We start from the raw sequence: 23988 nt of genomic DNA, 5'->3' as shown, positions 1-23988 counted from the left end.
CTTCAGGAGCTAAAGAAACACCACAGTTAATGCAGAGAAGTGAATAATCAGTTTGTTGAAATCTAAGTAATCTTAGAGGAGGAAACAAAAGAGGTGGGGAGAAAACCCACCACACACACACACACACAATAGTTAATAGTTAATTCCTACTACCATTAACTACAGCCTAATGACAAGACATCTGTCCTATCAGGATAAATCCTCTCTTGTTCAGCCCACAAGAACTTCGATATTAATGCACCTATTTCAGTACCTTGTACTTCTGCCTCAGCTCCTCAGTGTCTTCTTTCTCCACCTCCAGTACACGCCTCCGCTCAGTGGCATCTTCAGCATAGTCGAGCTTTTCAGAAAAGAAGAGATGCGGTTTGCCCAATAAATACTTTGTGCTACTGAGACTGCCAGAATGTGTAATTTAAAAGGTGAGGTTTGAAACAGAATCACTGCATATCATACTTCACTTTCCTTGTTTTGCCATCCCACAGTGAAACCCACAGATAAAACAGTTCATTAATCCTTCCGAGCTGGTGGCTCCCAACAGGCCCATTCGCTGCCAGCAGCGGCCTTAGCTTTAGGGAAATGAGTCTCACAAAGCCAAGGAATTTAGGATAGTATCCAGACCTCAAAATTTAGGTAACCAGCAGTAAAGAGAATCTGTATTTTGCAGAGAAATGTTTTCTAATCGCGTAGTTCTAGGAGCTAGGCTTTCTTCATCTTTGTCGCAAGCTTTTCTGCTTTTAAACGTCTTCCCTGTAAACTCCGCGGATCCACGCAATAAACGGCAGGGTGCAGCGCCGAAGGCGGATGAGTCTACTTACCTCCATCTCCATCCGCCCCATGCCCATGACATCGTACTTGACGACGATAGGGATGGGATCCGTCCTACCTGTAACAGGAACACACGAAGGCGGTCAGAGGCCGGTCCACTGCCACAACTCACTTTTACACATTGGGTTTGGGTGGTTAGAGATCTTGCCTTGGAGTGCAGAGACCAGAAAGCTACAGTGAACCAAACACAAGCCATTCTCACAGCTTACATCCAAACCTGCTTCTCAACTCCAAACCAGTTAAAGCTAAATGCACCTTTAGCGCTGATAAACAGCATTCTTTGAACATTAACTGGTTATATAAAATGGACCGGTGGTTAATGTTCAATCATGACAAGTCCTAGTGTAGGACATTAACAGGACTTGAGAAGGGAACCTTCTCAGTGCTTCCACATCAGGCAATATATACCTCTAATCTCCTGATACTGAGGGGGAAAAGAAAAAAACCTATTAAATATATTTTATTGCACTACCACTCTAATAATTAATTATGTGGAAGCCTCCCTCCCACAAAAATTTCGCACCTTCCCAAGAAAAATGGTAACTACTCAAGTCGAATGGCATGTAAGCCAAACTTCTCTCCTCCAAAAGCCACCCGTCCATTCCAGGACGCGTGGCTAATCCCCATCTGCTTCCCCAGGCTCCTGCGGAGAGATGCGCTAGCACTTGCCGTGTTATCTGTAAGCTGTGAAAAGGACTAGTTGCGAAGAAAATTGACTTTGAACTAATCAAACTATGCTGGAGATTTTTTTTTTTTAACATATCTTTAATCCACTCATAACCAGCCAAACAAAGCAAAATGGGGCAGACAAGCACTTTACTACCACAGCTTTTTTTATTGTTATTATTATTATTTTACATCACAACTCGCGCTGTTTGTTGTGATGTAAGCCCACTGAAAAAGTACTTACCTTATCCGGTGCATACCTTGAGTAAAAAAACAGAATGTTTACTTCCCTTATTATTGCTCTTGGTTTGGTGTAAACAACTGTTTTGTTATACACACATACACATATATTATACCTTTGGGCTAAAAGATCTGTGGGTTTTATCATGGCAAAAATATTACATTGCATTCCACGTGCACAAAAGGCTGAAGGTCTTTAAAACTGCCTCAGAAAACCTGTGTATATATTAACTTTCTCTAAATCCTGCAAAAAAATTAAAATCCATGGATTTCAAACTCCACAGAAACCTCAAAGGAAACCTGCTTCAGACTTGTGTCTTTTTAACTCTCTGAACTAGAGAACAGAGGCACCTATTTCTCTTTCAGAAACAAGTCCATTTAATTAAATAGTTTATATTTTTGTTTATATGCCCAGAAATTTACTGAGAGGCATATTTACCAAGTTCAAAACTTATTTGTTGAGCTGATCCAAAATAATATTTGGAATCAAGCTTTCATTTGGGTATTTTAACAATGTTTGCTATTTGAAAATGTTTCTCTTACGCCCAATGGTATAATAAAGTAAGCAGTGACTGCAATTTTTAGCAAAAGGACCAAATTAAAGACAGGTTATAAAAATGACCTCCTAAGTGCAATATCACTTTCATAACGTCTCAGCCAGGGATTTACTGGTTAAGCGGCAAACCCAATGGAATCATTGGCAGCAAGTGCCAACAATTTTTGTTCTCCCCCCCCCAAGCTTTTTGTTTGTTTGTTTTTTGTTTCTCCAGCAATCGAGATCTTTTGATGCAGCCTCATTGCCCTGGTAAACCCCTGCATCCAAACGGTGCATCAGTTCTTTTGCCTTCTAAGGCAGTCAAAGTTTTCAGAATCTATTTGTAAAATGCAGTAGCAAGTGCTAGTGCCCATCGTGTTGGGGAAAAAATCAAGTTTGGACAGTATTAGAAATTTATGTCTCAATTGATTTTGGCAATTCTAACACAAACAGAAACATCCCTTCTTAGCAATACCCTTTAATGAACAAGGATCAGACAAGTGTGCATAAAGAAAGGAAAGGAAAGGAAAATGAAAGACCAAGCAGAAGGATGATGGCTACAACAGAGAAAGTAAGCCTAACATATTGGTGCACTGATGACAAAAGGAGTAATTCAGTCTGAAAATAAAAAATTACCACTGCTAAGTTTACCATCACCACAACAAGTCCAGGATCATAACGCTGTAAAAAAGAAACACCATTTGTTAGGCAGAAACCATTAGGGGCAGAAAATAGGCCATTTGTAGTAGGCAGGTAGGATGGGTTTAAAAAATAATAATAATAATAATACGAGGCTTCTTCCTCACCCCTCCACCCCATCACCGTGCTCTGCCCTGTGGAATCAGGGAGCAGGGAGACTGTGAGCAGTTGCTGTTTGTTTTCAGAGCTGCTTTTGCAACCTGAAATGAGCCAGGTGTTGGAAGAGGGTTAATTCCTGGTAGCGACCCAAATTTAAAAGGTGCACGTTGGCACATTTAGGCAGGCAGTTTAAAAAAAAATACAAAATGAAACAACAAGAAAAAATACCCCCAAACCAAATCAGGATCTTATGGTAATTGCAAATATTTGGGGTGAAAATGAGCTATGTTTGCCGGAAAGAGAAGAACATTCAATACTAAAAGCGATGCCTTTGTTTTAAATTTAACCATTATTTCATTAGGCATGAAATAATAGGGCAGCTGGCCAAAGAGGCTGCCCAGCGTGACAGCCAGTCGACCAGTGCCAGGTTCGAGCGCTTGGAGCACGTAACGCAGCCACCGGCAGCCGTGACATCTCCGCCAGCGAAACAAGGGCTCTGCCCAGCCGCCCGGGGGGAGCACAACCTGCCGCCAGGCAGAAACAGCGGGCGGGCGGTCATCGGTTCTGAGCCCTCGGGGCCTGGAGAGCCTTGTTTCACGTCCAGGAACCGAAAGAAATGCAGGATGTGTTCGCAAAGAGCCACCTCTAACCCTGTTGACTGCAAAGCAGGCATCTTGGGAAAGATGGAGAATAGCCAAAGGGGAAAAATGGGACTTAAGCTATTTAAGTTTCTTTTAAAGAACTTCAAGAAAACTTACTCCAAAGCCGCTGTGCATTACAATGTGATCTTTACCAGCACCTAAAGGTGCTTCTCAGAAGTTGTGAGACTCCCCAGTTTAAGCGTTCCTGCTGCCCCTTTTCAGGTACATCAACATACTTTCAAGGGAAAAATGGAGTTTTCACAAAAGGGCAAAAAAAAAAAATCAACATTTCAGCCCACTCTAGAGAGTTGCAAGTGCTGCCACATGGACAACTAACCCTCTCCCCTCCATAAGGTAGGTTATGCAGAAATTGTGTCCATATGCCTTTCCTCCACAGGCCAAAAAACRCCCTACAAGTTTTACGTCCTTCCTGGAGCAGCCTGTAAAATCCTTCCTTCACAGGCTGTTCGCAGTACACAGGCTACACACCCTAAACCACGCAAAGGGTTAAAGTATTTCCACATAAGGGGATCATCCCTGTAAAAGGGACAAAGCATGAACCCCAGGCTGGATGGGAAAAGCCAACAGCCTACATGAGAACTGAATCTTGGAAAAAGCAATTTCTTAAATCACATTTGCAATCATTTCTTTATTTCAAAGAAATTTCAAAACGAGCAGAAAATTTGCTTTGCTTCCCTCTCCCCTCCTACTTTACAAAGGAAAGGCAGAATCTCTCTGCCAGCTTGTGAAAAAACTGCTTATCCCCTAATCTGGCCGGGCAGCAATGCCCTGTGCGACGGCCCTGTGCCTGCTCCGCAATCTGTGAGCGGCAGGGAGGAAGCGGACTGCAGGAAGCACCTTGCTGAACCACAGCGGAGGCAGATTTCTCTGAATTTCATAATTGCGCCAAGATATTGCATAGGAGCAAATATGAGCAAAAGTATCTTTGTCCGCAGTGTGATAATTCARCAAATCTTGGAAAAAAGTGATTAACGTTCATGCTTCAGGACTTTAAAACAGAGTATGAGGTACCYAGTCAGGCTCTATTCTGAGGATTATTTCACAGTTGCCAGCTGCAGGGTGCTTGCTCCTTGTCCGGACACAGTAGGTAGATGATGCTCTGCTCTTTGAAACAGGACACTGCACCAGGTGGCCCTGCCATCTGAGCCAGTCTAGAAATGTTGGCATTGTCAATACTAGTGCAAATTTTATTTTTTTTTAAACCATTAAAATAGAAAACGGTTTTCAGCAGCAGCAACAAGGATTTATAGATTCAGAAGAATTCCTCCCTCCAGCAATACCATGCATTACAACACAAATAAGGTATTACTATCTTTTAAAAAAAAGATACAAAGAACAGGCTGCTTTGGTTGAACAAAAAAATACCCCACAAATTACGCCTTCACTGTTCAATGAAATATGTTTTCACATATTATGCAGATCCATAACATATATGCATCACAGATAACAGAACAGCCTTAATCTTTTTCTATCTCAACAGTTATTAAAATCTTCATTCCCCAGTATATGCTTTATGGAAAACAATCCCAGAGGACTGACTCATATTATACTCAACTGCAGAGAACTCCTTGGAACAAGCAACTTCCAAGAATGTAAACAGGACATGAGCACGCWGAGCACAGCTATTCTCCTCACTTGCTGCCATTATACTACAGTGAAAAACAAAACTACGGATAAGAGACAACTTTCCAGGAGAAGTTAATTGTTCTTGGAGAGGTATTACTGCAGAGATTAGAAACAAAGTTGCCTAAAGGCAGCCCTGGGGAATTTCAGGATTGCATCCTTTGACTTGCTCCAATTCCTAACGGTCAGTTTGTTTAGTTACYTCTGGCACAAACTCCACCGCCGGGCTGTGAAAGGCGAACTGAGGTCTGGAGTCACGTACCAATGCCTACAGCAAYGAACCCACAGATGTGGGATGTGACCACCAAGCAACTGCACCACCTCTACAAAGACTTGAAATAGTAAAGAGTCCTCTTGGTTGCAGACGAGTTTCATTTTCAAAGATTAGGATTGTGGAAGTCTCCTCCTGGGTCTATTTYATCTTTAACTTGTCAAAGAGCTGTCACTTAGGAAATTCTAATTGCTTATCCAGAACATAAAACTGGAAGGGATGAGGAAATCCAATCATTTTTACTGGTAAGCAAGCCCTGACATGCGCTGCAGTCCTCCTTGCTGATTAGAACAAAGCTACATTATCAACCATATTCTGATCACTGTAAGAAGCAATTCAAAAAAAAAAAAAAAAAGAGAGAGAGAGAGAGAGAGAGAGAGAGAGAGAGAGAGAGAGAGAGAGAGAGAGAGAGGGGCAACATTTTATCTTGGTCTACTCTAGGAATAAGATTTGTTTGCTCCTGAAGTAACCTAAGATTTTTGAAAAGGGTCACAGACAAATCAAGAGACTCCAAATAAGTCTGAAATTTAGTTACAAGTTACAAATACGCAATCACATGACAAACTTCAAACATGAGCTCAAGGTTTCTTAGACATCCAAGCCATGAGTGAGCTGCACAGAAAAAGCCAAGCTTCATCGACCCCAAAGCTCACGTAACTTCTTTAGGGGAAGGCACATAGAAGAGTCCAGGTCAACWGAACATCTTGAGCTTCCCAACCTACATAATGATGGGTACTAAAGAATAACCTGGACATAAATCTTGGTTGACCTAGAATATAAACTCAAGATAGAAGAGGCTGCCTTACTTCATCTCTACGATAGTGAGGAACATTATTGGTCCTCAGCATGGGGGGAGCACTAAAAAGTGTCAACTGATTTCAGACTGCGCCGCAAACCTGGGGCAGCTYGTGCATAGCCCTGACTACTTGCCTCTCACATACACATCCTTCACAGTTTTAATAAAACTGCTCAGACAGCATACCACCATGAAGGGCAATAAAGCGCGATATTAAGCCAACAGAAGAACATCTCTATGTCACAATAAACTTACGTTACTGAAAAATTAATGATTTCATTGATATTCTAGTAACCCATAAACTTATAATTTGAAGGGTTCTGCACAGTTGAAACAGATCAAGGAGACAACTGCTCACTTGAAGGAGACACAGACTTGAGGCATTAAATAAAACCTTCCTTTAGCCCTGCCGTCTTGTGTATTTTGACATGGTAATGAAGATTTGTATGATAGGAGACATTCAAAGCCACATTACCCTTTTTTTAAACACTAATCACAAAACTGCTTATTTTTATTAAAAACTATTGCAATAATTTACGTTGCAAAAACAAGCATAGAAATGTTAGCCTATGCCAGAATTCAGATCCCCTATGAGGACACATCAAGATATAAGAAGGTAAGACTGTGTTCACATTATTTTTGTCATAAGACTGCCAAATTATTAAATTCTTAATGAATAAAGGCACTGTTAAATATTTTTATCTTTCTATTCCATATTTTGTTGTATTTTATTACAAAGCTTCAAAGCCCAGAAATAAATAGAAAATTCCTCATTTCCTTGTGACATTTCTTCCAGGTTCCATATTGTTTTATGTTCTCAAGGCCTCACAAGCATCTCTTCTGTTTACCTATGTGAGATCAGAGGATTTAAACAAATGGAAAAATGTATTAAGATATTAGCTTGAAGCCATTTGGTGAACTGGTGCCAGGCCAGGCCACCGGACAAAATTTTGCAATAGTGACTCTTACGGAGCTTGATTTCACAACTGAAAACAATCACAGAGGTGGCCAGAAAACAGGTATTTCTTGCCTTACCCACAAGATCATTTTCTCACCTGCAGGCCCTTCCTCTTCACTGAACATCTTTTAGTGTTTCTTTAGACATTCCTTGCTTTTGCTCTACACATAGTAAATAAGATGGAAAATCAGTTTGTCTGAACAGATTTAGTAAAGAACATGCCAAATAAGAACTGCATCGTAGTAATATAATGAAGGGAGGGGGGAAGTGATGATTATATTTATCACAGAATTTGCAAGTCATGGAGCAGAAATCCATTTRTACTTCTCTTCTTGGCACAGTTTTCATTTTAGACTAAAACACAGTTAGGAAGGATCTGAATTCTAGCATTTTCTAACAAATTCGATCCCCCTGACTTTGCAAGGTAGTTTAACAGAACTTTAGGATAATATGTGGGCTCATGAAAGGATAAAAATAAAAATTAAGTTCTATTACAAACACTTGTTACTGCTACCACYTATGTGTCACCAGTACAATTTATACAATGAGTTTCCAGCACACCTTAATCAACAGGAACACCATTCTCTTGGCCATGGTTAAAGGCTTTTCCTCCCCCCGTCTCTTTTTTTCAGCCCGGTTGGAAGACAGCAAGTCCCAAGGAAAGGGCTCATAGATTTGCACAGCACTCCTGAGAGCTCCCACCCAACGTGTCATCCTCAGATACAAAACTTGCCTCTGACTGCAGGTAGCCTGCCTGCTCCACTGCAGTAAAACATTAGCATTGCTGCTCTCCAGGAAGATTCAACTAGCCTTTTGGAATATTCACGCTGACAAGTTGCCAAAAGTTTGCTAAAAATATAAGCAAGGAAAAACAAAATTATTACTCCATGATAATAAGCCCTGATCAGGAATCAGGGGACAGAAGACACAGATACAGTTACTGCAACTTCTACAAACCTCTCCAGAAGGAATCTCCCCTTTGAAGGCATCGCTACCTGCTTCTTCTGTTATCTGAAAAAGTGACATAACCCAAGTACTAAAGCAACACCCCACAAAGTGTTGCCATCCCACCCTTAAATTTAAAGTTTCGCACTGAATCACATTTTCATCTCAGCAATTATCAAATGATGAAAGGGCTGCCCTAGTCCTCTAAAAACTAGTGAGAAGCAAACATATGTAAGGTTTCAAGACCCCCTTGCAATTCTACATCAACAACCCTATAGTATCCAAGTTATTTGATTTGACAACATAAATACTTAAGAGTAACTAATGCTGAGACAAAAATAAGTTAACATGATGAAGCATGCTAACRGATCAATCCGCACTTTTCAGACCTCTATTTTCAGCAATCTGTTTCTTCAGAGCTCCCCACCCTCTTTCATTTCACAGTCCCTGCTACAACAGAGCAAACRGCAGGATAACCAGAACAGGAGAATGACTGTGGCCAATGACTTGCTAATATCAGAAACAGGGCTATTAAATATCCTTTAAAGTCTGTCTACTAGSTCCTAGCTACTAGGCTACTTTTATCAGATATCCTGCACCACTCTATAGTCCTGACTTCATCCCCTCGATAGCCATCTAATTCTTTGTACGTGACTCGTCAAATGAGTTGCATGACTGATTCAAGAGAGACAATTTAAAGTCTCAGCCACTTTGAAATGCCAGGTCATTTCATAATGTGCCCTAAATTTTGTCCTCTCTATCTGAATGCATTCAAATAAACTCCYGAATAGCCTCTCTCTTGCTCAAAGATAGATTTCATCTATTCTGTTTAATTTTCCTGTACCCAGTTAAGTTAAAGCTTCTAATTTTCTGCTTGCAGTTATACTCCCTAGAATATTACTATCTCAAATTAAACATGCAAGGATCAAGAGAGAAAACACAAGTTTTTAGCACAAAATGGCTGTTTTTTGGTAAGACTTGTGGACAAATTGGAGCCCTTGGGTAAATGTGAACAGAAGCTTACAAAAAATATTTTCAAAAGTATGATTAACATTTTACTACTTCTGCATGTCAATCTTTCAATGCTTCTTACAATACTGTAACTTAGTCTGAACTATCTATTTTAAGACAAAGCATTAGAATATTTGAATTCAGGATTTTACTCAGCCCTCTGGTTCCCCTTCTGAGCCTTGCCTAACTTCTGGTTTATTCTCAGTTCTTGATCTCTTTTAACACAGGACTCATGAAGGTCAGACAATGCTTTTAGCATATTCCACCCACATTTTATGCTAATCTTTTTTTTCACTAGATCATAGAGTTCTAGATTATCAATTACACTTGTCCCCCACCCTCCCACCCCAAAAAAGGGATATAGTCTACAATTACCATTTTCTTGCTTGTTAAAACAGAGCCATTGTGTAATCTTTATAAAGAAGTGATTCACAAAACCRTACTTTTGAGATGAAGGGTGATTCCAGTCAGCTGGCAAACCTGTTCTGCTTTTTCACATTCCCTGGCCGTTAGCAAATTAAAATATGCATTTCCAAAGATGTTACAAGTTGCTTGTGGGGGGAAAAAATGGGAAAAAGCAAAAGAGATGAGCAGAGGAATGACTCTGCTGAATTCATTATGAGCTTATCTGAGCCAATATTCTAGGAGTTTCATGGTCAGAGATGGCAGCACTACCAATGCCTAATAGTCCACTCAATACATATCTAAAATAAAAAAACAAAACATGCAAACATGTTACAGTTAGAATACAGCTTCTCCTATGACAGCTACTTCAGTAAGGACTTGGATTAGTTGCTCTCTCATCCAAGCGATTCTGCTTTTGTGCCAGCATTACAAAGACACCTGCTGAGATGGTTAACAGGGCCACTGCCTTGTGGTGCAATTCTGTTCTGCTTCTGAAACTTTGCAGAGATTGAGCTAATCAGCTGGGTATCATCGTGTTGCAACAACAGCAAGTTTTACCACTAGCAATTGGCAAGTGTGAATTTTAGCAGATTCCAGCAACCATCCAGAGAAATGATAAAACACCCTCACTGCCRGATTATATCCGCAGCAGCTAGTTAACGTAAAGGAAGCCATTTCCACAGTAGTCATATGGCATGGTTGAACAGCATAATGGCATTACTTAAAAAAAAGAGTATTTATGACTGGCAAATACAATGTAGCATAACTTACATTCACTGAAACTAGAGAGGGAGCCCCACCCTAGATGAACAGCCAGAGTTCAAAGCTACATAACAATGAAAAAGCACACTGAACYGACCAAATTTGTATTTAATCAAAGYCAACTACATGAAAAAAMGCTCAACGGAATCTCAGWTCAATATATGTAAACCAGATTTCGTTTGCTTCAAAGGCCTTCTTGTAGCCAAACACAGGAGGTAAGATAACACATCCACAGCAAAAGATTACTTGAAGTGGCCCTACTTCTGCTATGTCACTTAACCATAGGCTAAGTTAAAGATTTTAGCCCACGGGGCTAAGCAAGCAGTYAACACCACAGACATTAGGCATTTTCTATTCTGAAGTCTCTTTAGAAAGCCATCTTGGACCCCTTTGCAGAAGAGGGGAGCATGGAAAAGGGGAAGAACTTTTTGCTTTGTTCTTTTCTTCCATTCTCAATGCCCAAGTGACTCTACTCTCCAAATAGCTCAAGTAAGATTGAGATTAGATGTGAATGTTTCCTTCCTGGCAGTTTATATTTAGATCTTGGGATGATCTCAGATTCACGTAAAAAGGTCACTGGACAAGGAATGAGACGCTCCCAAAATRATCATCCTCAATGCCACACGCAACACACATAGGCTCATGACTACCAGGGAGTGCCCTTGACATCTTACTTGTCAAGCAGAACTGGACCAGCAGCACCTCCCCATATCCTTCTCCTTCCTTCTTCCTCCTCACCTTCTCTGACAGAGGCTGTTTACCTACCAGGCAGCACAGTGCTCTCCTTTTGGAAGATAAAAGGTGCTAGACAATTTTCACATACTCTGCAAATTCTGCATTAGGAAAGTTTAAGCATCTAGAGTTAAACTAGACAGGCTATTTTTATTCCTGCATCTCTATTAACACAAGAGTCATAGGAAGACCCTCACAGCTCATGCCCACAATTTGTCTGTAGCTTCAGGTCAGTTTAAATCATCAGAGCTTCAAAAATACATGAATAAAAGATACAGTACAGACTCAGTAGTTTGAAATGCACAATGGGGGGAAAGGAAAAAAAAAAATCAAATCTGGACACACAGAAAAATACAAGTGCTTGAACAACCCTGTGGGGAGCGTTGGTTCCCTAGTCCTCAGGACACAATGACACCATCCTCTCTGCCCCAAATTCAAGACTCTGTACAGTCATCTGCRGTTTATTCTGTTACATAAGTGCCTGGAATACCACACTGCATAGTGCCCCTAAGGGCTACAGTCTTCACTTCGGCTGGGGTTGCAAGAGGGCTTTAGCTTCTTCCAAGTCTCCATGTTTCCACATTTGTGATGCACAGAGCAACATGGGGCACCCAAAAGAGAAAACAGACCAAATTACACATCCAGTGAATGCCATTCCAAAGCAGAAGCCCAAGAGGTGACAACTACAACCATTTCCTGAGCTCTGACACCAGCATGGAGCACAAGAGGACTTTAGGAACGCCATGCATTAACAAGAGAATTTAAATGGAAACTATGTTAGAGGAAGCAAGAAGCATTTTAACCGCCAAGCAGTCCTGCCTGCAAAGTTAGAGTGCCTTAGTTCAAGAGATTAATATGCATTTCCAGAGTTCAAAGAACTCATTACCTCTCCAACAGTCCTCCACAGCAAAGAAATACTCATCTCTCTAATGGGGTCACTGTAGGGGCATGGAAGTCCAATTACAAGCTCCCAGGTCTTCAGACTAAGGGTATGGGAACACGAGTAAGTCACTCTGAGGACGTCAGGGTGCATTTCAATTCCAAGCACTTCATGAGGTCCCTCCAGAGAACGTCCAAGCACATGGTCACGTGCCTGCAGCAAATACTGAGTAACTTACTGCTTAAGTATCACAGGCAGAGACTGTACACAAAGGCAGCTAATAAGGAATAGCTAATACGAAGGACTACCTTGAGTTTTTCCTCAAGATCACATGGTTGTTTGCCTTTGCCCTAGCAAGGACCTCTGCAGAACAGGTACCACTGGCCAGGTGAATAGCTAAAGTCGACCCCACTGCCACCCACATGAAAGAGGCATTATTTGCTCAATGTAAATCAGGCATCTCTAGTATCACAGGAAGAATTTAGACTCAAGACAGAATGAATTCTAAGTGCATCGGTTCAACTAGCACTACAGAGTCTCAAGGAGATACGCTAAATCCATAGCAAATAGACAGCTGAGTAACCGAAATAAGTCAAACCCTTGAAAGCCCTCTGGAGAAGCTAGAAATGAGCCTCTTCCATCCACATGAACCTCTGCCACCACTTTCAGTCTTCAGTGGGCCCTTTTACTCGCCTTCTAATGGCTTCTGACACCACTGTGAAATGTGCACACAGATCATTACAACTAGTTTGTATTTTTAATTTTTTAATATCAAAGCATCCAGCCAGCAGAACATCACTGTAGTTTTAGAAGCTGCACAACTACCTGTTAGTAACTAGGCAGTTAATTTGCCTCCCTCCAGAAAGGCCAAACACTGTGATTCTTACACATACACAACACACACAGAGCATCGGCTAACCTGTACCAATAAGTGAGGCAGCAGCTTCCACTTGCAAATTGCTAAACATGAAACTCAACAGTGCATTTGTTTGGATATATTAATAATGGAAAGAAAATCTAATCTAGAAACAAAAAGCAGAAATAATTTTATTAAAGATTGAAGCTGGTGTGGAATGTTTCAGACATAAGCTACTGAACTTACCCTGCAGTGACTTTCCCAATCCCTGGCCCAGCTTCCACCCATGTTTCTGGAGTAAGCGGTGTCCAATATTATCCTGACAGACAGAACAGAGAAAACAAACCAAAAATATTCCAATAATATATTCTTCCCTTCCCACTGACATTTAAACATGTGATGAGCAAGAGATTTTCTACATATATATGCATGCAAAAAAATGCTACCGAAAAGGCAGTATGTGCCCRATAAAAGGGAAAGACAAATGTCAAAAATTGCTGGCTAGAATTTTTCCAGGGGGACAGGGTATCAGGGAGGATCACTTTCTGATGGTGTGCTGGGCAACTTTTGTGCATCACGTTTAAAATAAAAATAAAAATAAAAAAGCAATGTGGGAGAAAATAAAGTGTACCAATAAAAATTGACAGTAAAAAGCATAAAATCAAGCTATTTATACAATCATATCCATCACCTAGACAGCACCACTTAAGATTTTTTTGTAAAGAAAATCTACAATGTGTTTAGTCATTTTGTTTGTGTGTCAGGCTTTTATAATACTGAGTAAGTTGTAAGTGCAAGACTGCCCCACCACTAGAAACCAAAACACAATCATAGCAAAATCCAGGCTAGACTTGATTGGGTTTTTTTATTTTTTTATATATGTATAATATATATATATATAAACTAGCATGCAGCCAATATTAAACTGAAAAACAGTGAGGTTAGTAAAAACAAAAAAAATGAAATCAATTAAATAAAATGAGCTCAAGCACAGACTGGGTGATGCATTTCACATGTAAACTAACAAAAATACTAAGATGTTAGAATGAAACAGGCCTAGCAATAAGTTAACAGCAAGGAACCATTAGTGCATGTAGGGGAAAACAATAAGCATAATGTCTCATCTTCCTAAAGAAAAAAAAAAACTATTTCAGAATAAGGTAAGTGGAGAAGTACTGATGCAGCAATTAAGTGTCAGCTTTTGAACACTGCTAAACAGGGCTTTGAGCAGACTTCACCATGGTTTTAAGAAAGATCTCTTCCCCCAAAGAACAAAAAGCAGGAGTGCTAGCAGCACCCTTGTAACCATCTTAAAGCTTATCCCCTATTGATCAATTTACTATTTTACTAGCAGTGATCAGAACAATTCTGTCAACTCCTCAGAGAAGGACTCTCGGTTACAAACGTGCTCACCACCTAATCACAAGGCAAAAAAGGGGGATACGTATTCATTGGTTGTTGTCATTACACAACTCAACTAAGGATATCACCAAAATATCCCAAATTATACGAGGCTGCAAATCCATAACGTTCAGCAGTACATGGAATCTTAAAAAAATAAAAAATAAAAAAATAGAACAAAACCAAAACAGCTAGGAAGGTTGCAAGTTTTTGTAATTAAATAATTACGTAGTCAACACAAATCAGAATAGCAGTGTTTTTTTTCACTCACTCCACATCGAAGAAAATGACCACACAGTCTGCAGAACTTTGGTGAATCAATTGGAAAGACAATCTTCCTCAAGATATTGGCTGCATGGATACATTTTTCCTCCAAAAGAGTGTATTGCATGTGAATTTACTTTTTTCCTGATAGGCTAGTAAAGCGATACATTTCRTCTCACTGTATTTTTCAAGGCAACAGTGTACACGTTTCCCACACTACTGGCTCTCCCTCAAGACATAATTAAGGCTACGTGAAAAAAAAATAAAACAAGTAGTAAGGAAATATCTGGTTATAAAAGCTTAAATCAATATATGCAACGAAGGGAAAATGAACAGATATGGATTCCGGTCACAAACATCATGGAAAAGATTATAAGTTTTGAAGCTTAGGAAAACTTACCTGCAAACATATCTGCTGCAGACCGTTTATGTAACGGCCAAAACAACTGCATATTCCTTCATGCAAAACGGGACTGAAGTTCACAGATTTTGCGGATAATGCATCAATTGTTCTACCATTAGCATTTTAACTGTATCTGACAAAGGATTATTGAATCAGATTTTAAAAGCTGATGCTGACAAAAATGGCTGCATTTTCAAAAAAGGACAAGAAGTACTTTACAATCTTTTGCTAAGTGGAGATGAGACATTGTGCTGACTGTGTTGTGTTATGAATGCACTAAAATAAACAGACAGATGAAGCAGTATGCTATTTCCAAAAGCAGTGCAAGTGGAGTGAAAGCATTTCCATACGAACCTGGCTTTAAAAACTGGGCTGTCAAAAGAACAGTTAAATGTAACACAAAGTAAGAAACTGTCCAATCACTAATGGTAGTTTTTCTTTTGCTTTGTTTTCAATTCACTGCTTGCAAGTAATGTATTTATTAAAGAAGAGTGAAAGCATAAAATAAATTCAACAAGTCAAGACCAGCTGGGAGATTCAAGAGCGGTGTGTTGTGACTGACACAGTGAAGGGGTAAACAAATGTTAAAGGGAAAAAAAGAAAAATTTAGAGGGATTATACACATTAGCACCACTTTTACAAAACCACTCAAGAGGATGGTCGCAAGTTGTTTAACATAAATTAGAAATACGCCTAAATATCACGTCTCAGTTCCCAGGAAGGGGGTGTTTCCCCCCACCATCTCTTCCATTTGTTCTCTTAAGCAGTGAAACTACTTCCTAATTAAACAAAATACTAGATTGAAACGAAGTATCTTCTGTTTCCATTAATAGGGAGAACAGCTCTAAGAGTTTAACAGTAATACTCTAGATGGGACCTAGCCATCACTCTACTCATAAGGATTTCTAGCCACGTTCTACCTTTTTTCTCCATTTCAGATCATTATTGCAGACATCTCACACAGGAAGATTGGCAAGAACACTCTTTAGCTTAAATGCTACCCCTAAAAATTGAATTAGGTAAGGCCAGAATTGCTAGGTTCACATGTGAGAACTGTTCTGCAAAGCCACAAAACCCTGGTGGCATGTCAAGTAACTGGAGATATTAGGACCAAAGCTTGACAGAGCACAGCAAGTGTTGCAGCAGCTGGTAGCTTTTTTCTTAATTACTTTCCCCTCTCACCCCTCAAGTGAAAGTTCCCCAGAACTGTAGACTCTTCTTTCACAAGGGGGGGGGGGGAATCTCCCTCTTTACACCAATATTTCTGCTGACATCAAGAACTATCATTCTTTTTGATTAAGTTACCCTCACATTGTAATGATTTTCCTACAGAAGAGTTGCAGTGATTTACAAAAACACCAACAGCCCGAGCAGGAAATCATCCATTTCTCAGAGAAGAAAAGACATTGCTCTCCCAATTTTCTCATGCTATCATTTAGAGCTCCTTGAGTTACAACCACAATTATTGAGGCGGCCAAGATAAGCCTCTCAAAAAAGGGCTGAGTGAGCGAGGCAGCTCACACTTGCAGTCAAAATTATTTAGCAGAAGCAGCCAGTTACACACACACCACAGCAGTGCTGTCTCGTRCAACCAGCTATGGACACGATACTAAAAAACAGATTGGGGAGCACACGGTTGTAAAACAGAGAAGCTTGACAGGCTCTTGATGAAATAAGTTACACTTCTCTGCATTAATCTCACCACTTGATAATAGAAATGACTGCTTCTATTCAACAATTTCAGGTGGGGAATTTGAGATTGCAGATGAAGGGTAACTTTGTAAAAGAGTAAAATTTTCATGGGAGTTGGCTAAATTATCTTTGAAAATCTTATCCAAAGTGACCTGGTCCAAATAGCTGGAGTCGGCTTCCCCAGTCGCCAGTCTTATGCCCTGCTAAATTTCTGACAAAGTTCCTGGCAATAGGAAAAAAAAAAAAGGAAAGAAAAAAAAGAAAAAAAGATGAACACAATGGAAAGATGCGTACAAAAACCTCAAACTTTTGATGATGCATGTGGAATATAATCCACAAGGATTTCAATGGGTGGATTGAGCTGCATTACAAATAAGCCGGAACAAGTTTTGCCTAATACTGTTTTTCCACAAGATCCCCATGCCACCCCACATACTGCATTCGCTTGTTAATCTTTCAGCATAGGCAAAAAACCATACGTCTCTTGAGTGGATTGTAAGCTGTGCTGACTGTGTATTGAGGAATCTATAAGCAAGGATTGGATGCTACTGGGTGAACCCATGCAAACGAGAGGTTGAAAAGATTCCCAAAACAAAACCTATAGCTCACTACAGATGACACAATGAAGACTAGAGAGAAAAGCCAAATAGTAATGCTACACCATTCAGCTTCAAGAAGCACATTATTTATAGCGCTGTCCACATATGGCTACTGCTAAATGTCAAATCAGCAGCCTTATCAAATTACACTTTGGAACTGGTGGAGTCCACAGATCTGTACAGATATACAGTGCGACAAAACCCAACTTCAGCTCATACATAAGTCTACAATAGCCTGCGATCTTCAAGCAACTAGCAACTGAAGTCTGAACCCTTGTGAAGTTAAAGGACCTTCTTATGTAACTGAACAGAATTAGAGAGAGGGGAAAAAAGGACATTTGTTAGTTATGACAAGGACAAACTAACAAGCTTCAGAATAAGTGGATGTTTCGCAGTCTCGCCTCCAACCTGCAACGATGACAGCTTGGTTTGACTCYCTGACACTATGCATATTGTCTGCAGGGGAAGAGGGGCTGTTTTCTTCCGTAGGCTCTAAGGGTATATCACTATCTCCTACTTGAGTTGTACTGCTGGGACAAAGAAAACCATAAATTCACAGCAACGAGATTCAGTAAAGCAGTAGAAATAAATAATGTGATGCAAATCTGGATTCGATTGAAGCTGCAATACTTTGTAACTTTCCATACAAATACCTGAACTCAGTGCACTTAAAATACTTCAGAAAACACATGCAGCTTCTTCAACTAAAAAAAAAAAAAAATTGCTCTGATTTTCAAGGACATAAAACACCAGTAGTTCTGACTTCAGCCAGTATGAGCGCAACATCTTTCRAACCAGAACAAAAAAAAAAATGTTACTTGTGGGTGGGGAAAAAAAAGAAATCATAATTAAAAAAAACAGTATTTGCAGCTATGAGTGCATTGATATAAAAAWCTTTTCTTCAGTTTAGTAATGAAAAATAGCTGGCTTCTCATTTAGGGTACATACATCTACTAGCTCATGTAGTCCTGTTTTCCATAAATGTACTTTGGTTATAGTCGCATGTTTCAATCCAGACGTCTTTAGCCTAAACAAGCTATACAAAGCAGGATTTCCACAGACACAGAGTACTAGTATGCTAATTGAGGACACATTTCAACATTGTAATGATCTGTAGACTCCCAACCCTATTTTTCCAGCCACCTTTGAGTTGCATGCTGTAGCAGTACAGTCAGCACCTCTCAACAGATAATGCTGCAGAGATGGATCTAACTTCAGCAGTGATTGTCACATGTATACTTCCAAGTGAAACCCTTTGCCCTTTGGGATTTCCAAATAACAGCTACCTTTAGCTTTTAAGAGAGCTTTCAGATTACTCAAAAGATGCGAAAAGCTGCAAGAAACACACGTATGAGAATATACTTAATCCACTCTTGAGTCTGTAGAATAACCAAACTGTAAACTTTAACTGGAAAGTGCTTTGATCTGCTATTGTTAAAAACAACCTTCCTTCCTTTCCTACAGAAAAAGACATTTGTCATCTGAACTGTTTCCATTATGTGAAAACCAGGCTCTTACTCATTACTATGCGCCGATTCCTTTTTAAAGGTCAGTTGAGTTGCTAACAGAGAACTGAATAAGGATTATAAAACAACTTGCGTGTAAACGTTAATATTGCAAATATTAACATGTGATATTTGCAAATTCTGTATTTGTCCCTACTCCTTCCCTCTTAACTTTGGTTCAAGGACATTATTCATTTCTGGATAGGCCAACAACATAAAAGGTATTAAAGCCAGAAAAAACAGCATGAACACCATGCTACAGAGCATAAGAGAAATCTTGCAGGAGAGGTACACCAATCTGACAAAAAGGCCACTCTTTTCTAAGTTCATAATTTGCCATTTAAAAAATAATGCATAATTCATTAATAGCATGGRAACAAAGTCATTATCACTAGCGTCAGGAAATGTGACAAGTTATTTCTGCTTCCCAAGTGCTGATTTTCTTTCAAAAGTCAACTATGTACTTAATGAAGAAACGTGAAAATTAATGCTAAAGCTGAGCGGTCCGTTTGCAACCGTCTTTTCTGAAATCAGGCTTGTTCATGAGAGGAGTCCAAGAGGATCACTGTGCTGCATTCCACAGCTTTTAAATTCTGGGACTAACATGAACAGCCAATTCAAGTGTGCTCCAACACACAGCACAGTTGATTTGATAATGTAAAAAACCACATATAATCAGTTCTGTGACTCTTTCCAAGAGTTCAATGTCACAGGCTAGCAGTTTCATATCTCAAATGCTTGTTTCTGTTATTAGAAGCAAAGTAAAAGTGAAAAAAAAAAAACAGGTTGTAAACCAAGAACAACTTGAGATATTAGCTCTTTTTCCTCCCAAAGAGCTAAGGCATTCTCTTATTCTCTCCATCAAATGATTTTCAAGCTCTAACCTCAAGGCTGAACTGTACATTTTCATATTAAAGCTTACAATAAAGTTGTAAAAAATAATAATGTCATTATATTTGGATTATGATACGTGTATGAATAAAATATTAAAACTGTAATTTAATTTATAATTTCTGCTGCAGCTCAACATTAATCAAATCACAACAATATATTTGCAGATAATCCAAGCAGCTCTGGGAGTCTGCATTCCCTTTTTCGGGTCCAACATATTCTTCTACAATTTATGTAATACTGTATGCATCACTTCCTTCAAAATACCAAAAACATTCAGTCTTCTAAAGTAACACTCTCATCTGCAACCACTTCTATTCCTCTGTTTTGGAAAAGCCGTTCAGAAATCAAATATACAGTCTAGTCTGTAGGTAGTATTTGAATTACTTTGTAAATGCTGATTTCCAACATGGCACAGAATAGGATACCAACAAGTATTTCTCATTGTATTTACATAAGGAAACAGGCTTGGCCTTTTTAATTAARAACTCCATATGACAATGTAAAATTGAAGTATTCAGAAGAACATCGAATACAAATTCCCATCTCTGCAGCATTATCTCATGCGTCATCAATTACTGCCATGCCTAAATCTAGCATCATGCCAGCACATTAAGACAGTAGGTACTATATGCAGTGTTCACTGGACCAGAAGAACAGAAATAAGAAGGGGGAAAGGAAACCCTAGAGAAGAAATTAAAAAAGGCAGACCGTGCAATACAAACCAGATCATGGCTGCTTAGCTAATATGGGCCAACTGCTGCGGAAGAAAAATGTCGAACACCCCAAGTTGTGTAAATTTTTTGTAAACATCTAAACACGCACACAAACACACACAACACCAACCTACACATGAATGAAAATATATATACTGATCTTTTGCTAAAACTAGGTTTCTTCTAAGTGCACACTAACGTGTGGAAACTTAACAGAGAACTTAAATTACTGTAGAGAAAAGAAATATTTAAGAAGTACTAGCTTAACAAACATCTAGCCTTAAACAGAACACCACTAAATGACCCTTTACTGTTTGCTACTAGTTTTATTGCTATTGTATCAAAACTGCAAATGAATATTAACTTTGAAAAGCTAAAACTAAGTGCCAACCTCATAGATGAAGTTTAGGCAGAACAGTTAAGCTCAAAACTAGCAAAAGATGCATTGCAGAGAGAAAAATTAAAAAGTTCCAAAAAGCTTAAAAAAAAGATAAAGCTAAACAAAACTTATTTTCCTCATCTTACAGCTTTATTCTCCATGCCAAATTCAACATAAAACAGTATTCTAAAGAAATTCACAGCAGAGTTTGAAATTCTAGGGGAAGGACTGCTGTACTGATGCTATAATACATCAGTGTGTCCCTACRGCCAGATACCATTCTAACACGTTTAACACTCCAATAATTATCCAAAAATATAAACTAAAAAGGATCAAAATACATTTTACTATGCTATTCCAYTAGGTTCTCCAAGAATTAAACTGACCCTTAAACAAAAAGTATAAAAACTTAAAATAGATTCTATAAGTGAATGTATTTTAATTAATTTCTGAAATACCAAGCTTAAATTTAAGTTACCTATAATTTTAGAACTACTTAAAGAGCAAGTCCCCAGCCTACTTAACATTAAAGTAGGGCATGCAGTTACACTACAAAAAAAATTAATCCTGTTGCACCTTTTTCAAAAAGGTGCCCATTCCTAACAATTGACTGCATTCACATCAAGTACCATCCGATCACGGCCTAATTTTTGGCAGACTGATGACGATGATAAATACGTATCTTACCGATTCTATAGGCTTGTCTAGAGATGCTTGCTCGATCTCCAAATGCCCTTCTTCATACTGATCAAAGTGATTTCCCTGTAAAAGAAGGAAAATTATTTTTATCTCTGTTATCTCTATTATCTGCTGTTATTGCTATGGCAGACAAAACATTTTCAGAAGTCAAGTTTCAAGATTTAGAAGGCTTGTAAACATGTGCAAGTTTGTATATATTTAGCTAGCAAAACAAATGAGCTAATTAAATGCAGACTCAGTTCAGTAAAAAGAACAAAAAAATAATTCTGAAACCCAACTAGGCTAATCCAACAATCATCACAAACCAAATCAGTAAAACAGCAAACACTCAGGATGACCCTTTTAAAAAAAGAAGAGTCTATGAAAACACTAAATAATCACCAGTAGGGGTCAAAACCACACAGGGCAAAAATCAGAAGGAACTGACTCCACCACCACTATGAAGTTTGGGGTTTTTTTTTTTTTGTTTGTTTGTTTTTAATGAGTAGAGCTTTCCTTGCATCAGGAAGGATTACATGTATGCCCCAAATTGCTTGAGGCATACATGTAATTTCACACACCTTATGTCAACAAAAGCCCGCAACGGTACCAAAAGAAACTTCTCCCTGTGCCCACAGCACTTGTCTGTGGTCTGGCGCGCTCCTTTCCTTGGATTTATACAGCTGCAGAGGAAACAGTGGAACTGATCCACTAAACACAAAAAACAAGGCAGAGGAAAGACAGAAGGACCAAGAGAGGCACAGTTAAGTACACTAAAGTATGAAGATATTCACACAGCAAACCATATACAGAACCATATACAGAACCATAGCTTCCTTACACTCCAGCAGCAACCCCACAAAACTTCTGTGATCCTAGAGACTGGCCACATATAACATGCTACATATTAATCTCAATCCCACTGGGAAACAAAGCAGGATTGCTATTATCATAGAATAGAATCATAGAATCAGTAAGATCRGAAGGGACCTCTGGAGATCATCTAGTCCAACCCCTGCTCAGCGCAGTCACCTAGAACATARTAGAGCGGGTTGCATCCAGGCYGGCTTTGAATATCTCCAGAGAAGGAAACTCCACAACCTCTCTGGGCAATCTCTTCCAGTGCTCTGTCACTCTCACAGTGAAGAAATTCCCCCTCACATTCAGGCAGAACTTCTGAGGTTCAATTTCTTGTCCTGTCACATGGGACAACTGAAAAGAGTTTGTTCCCGTCCCCTCGACACCCTCCCTTCAGGTACTTGTACACATTGATAAGATCCCCCCCCTCAGTCTTCTCTTCTCCAGGCTAAACAGGCCCAGCTCTCACAGCCGTTCCTCACAGGGCAGATGCTCCAGCCCTCTGATCATCTTTGTAGCCCTACGCTGGACTCTCTCCAGTAACTCCGTGTCTCTCTTGTACTGGGGAGCCCACAACTGGACACAGTACTCGAGATGAAGCCTCACCAGGGCTGAGTAGAGCACCAGGATCATCTCCCTCGACCTGCTGGCAACATTCTTCCTAATGCACCCCAGGATACCGTTGGCCTTCTTGGCGACAAGGGCACATTGCAGGCTTGAGGTCAACTTGTCATCCACCAGCACTCCTAGCCCCTTCTCTGCAGAGCTGCTCTCCAGCAGGTCAGCCCCCAGCTTGGACTGGTGCATGGGATTATTTCTTCCTAGGTGCAGGACTCTGCACTTGCCCTTGTTGAACCTCAGGAGGTTCCTCTCCRCYCAGCTCTCCAGCCTGCCCAGGTCTCTCTGAATGGCAGCACAGCCCTCAGGTGTCAGCCACTCCTCCCAGCTTGGTATCAGCAGCAAACTTGCTGAGGAGGCACTCTGCCCCCTCATCCAGGTCATTGATGAATAAATTGAACAGGATGGGACCCAATATGGTGTACTGTAATTCAGCCAGGAATAACCATGCTCTGCACATCAAATGCTCCCTTGTTTTAGAAATAGTTATAATTTATCATCATTCAAATCATATTGAAAAAAATACTTTGTCTTGCAAATCAAGCATATGATTTTCAATAAGATATGTACTCTCCAAATAAAAAAAAAGATATACTTACAAGCCAAATACTGCTCATGTGAAGTTTCAAACACAAGTTATATACTGCAATTAAAAAATAATTTCTCTAGTTCTCTCAAGTATCATACACTTCTAAATTGGTAACTTCTGAACAGCGCAACCTTTCCACTATCCCTTCCACCAAGGCCACCATGCCCCTACGCCACACAAGCTCTGTAATACGCACAAATGACAGTAGTTGGAATAGAGACTAAGACGCAAGCAATTTTCCTCAAGCATCCACTATGGCAAAATTCAATCTTTCCGTGCTTATGCCCAGACATTAAGCATACAGGGTTCATAAACCAGGCAAGTAAATGTGTGGCAATCTGTCCTCAAGAATAACTGCTGGTGCTGTCAAAGGCAATTTGCATCCTCAAAAATAACTGCTCCAACTCCTGGTGGAAACACCAGCTGTGTG

General features: G+C 39.7%; 1 protein-coding gene across 1 annotated transcript in view; it reads right to left on the bottom strand.

The window, feature by feature from the left end:
- Positions 1-23721, bottom strand: part of GPATCH8 (G-patch domain containing 8) — a 44132-nt gene extending 20411 nt beyond the window's left edge. Inside the window, exons 1-6 of the mRNA XM_085318924.1 lie at positions 23690-23721; positions 22104-22176; positions 21503-21577; positions 13212-13284; positions 816-883; positions 254-340 (exon numbers count right to left, since the gene is read on the bottom strand). Of these exons, the coding sequence (XP_085175050.1) occupies positions 254-340; positions 816-883; positions 13212-13284; positions 21503-21577; positions 22104-22176; positions 23690-23721 (408 nt within the window). The remainder of the gene's footprint in view (positions 1-253; positions 341-815; positions 884-13211; positions 13285-21502; positions 21578-22103; positions 22177-23689) is intronic.
- Positions 23722-23988: the final 267 nt, after the last annotated feature.

This window comes from Rhea americana, unplaced genomic scaffold (genome assembly GCF_003343005.1).
Source record: "Rhea americana isolate MKP2758 unplaced genomic scaffold, rheAme1 scaffold_561, whole genome shotgun sequence".
In the NCBI taxonomy this organism is placed as follows: domain Eukaryota; kingdom Metazoa; phylum Chordata; class Aves; order Rheiformes; family Rheidae; genus Rhea; species Rhea americana.
This window is presented reverse-complemented; position numbering and strand designations above follow the sequence as displayed.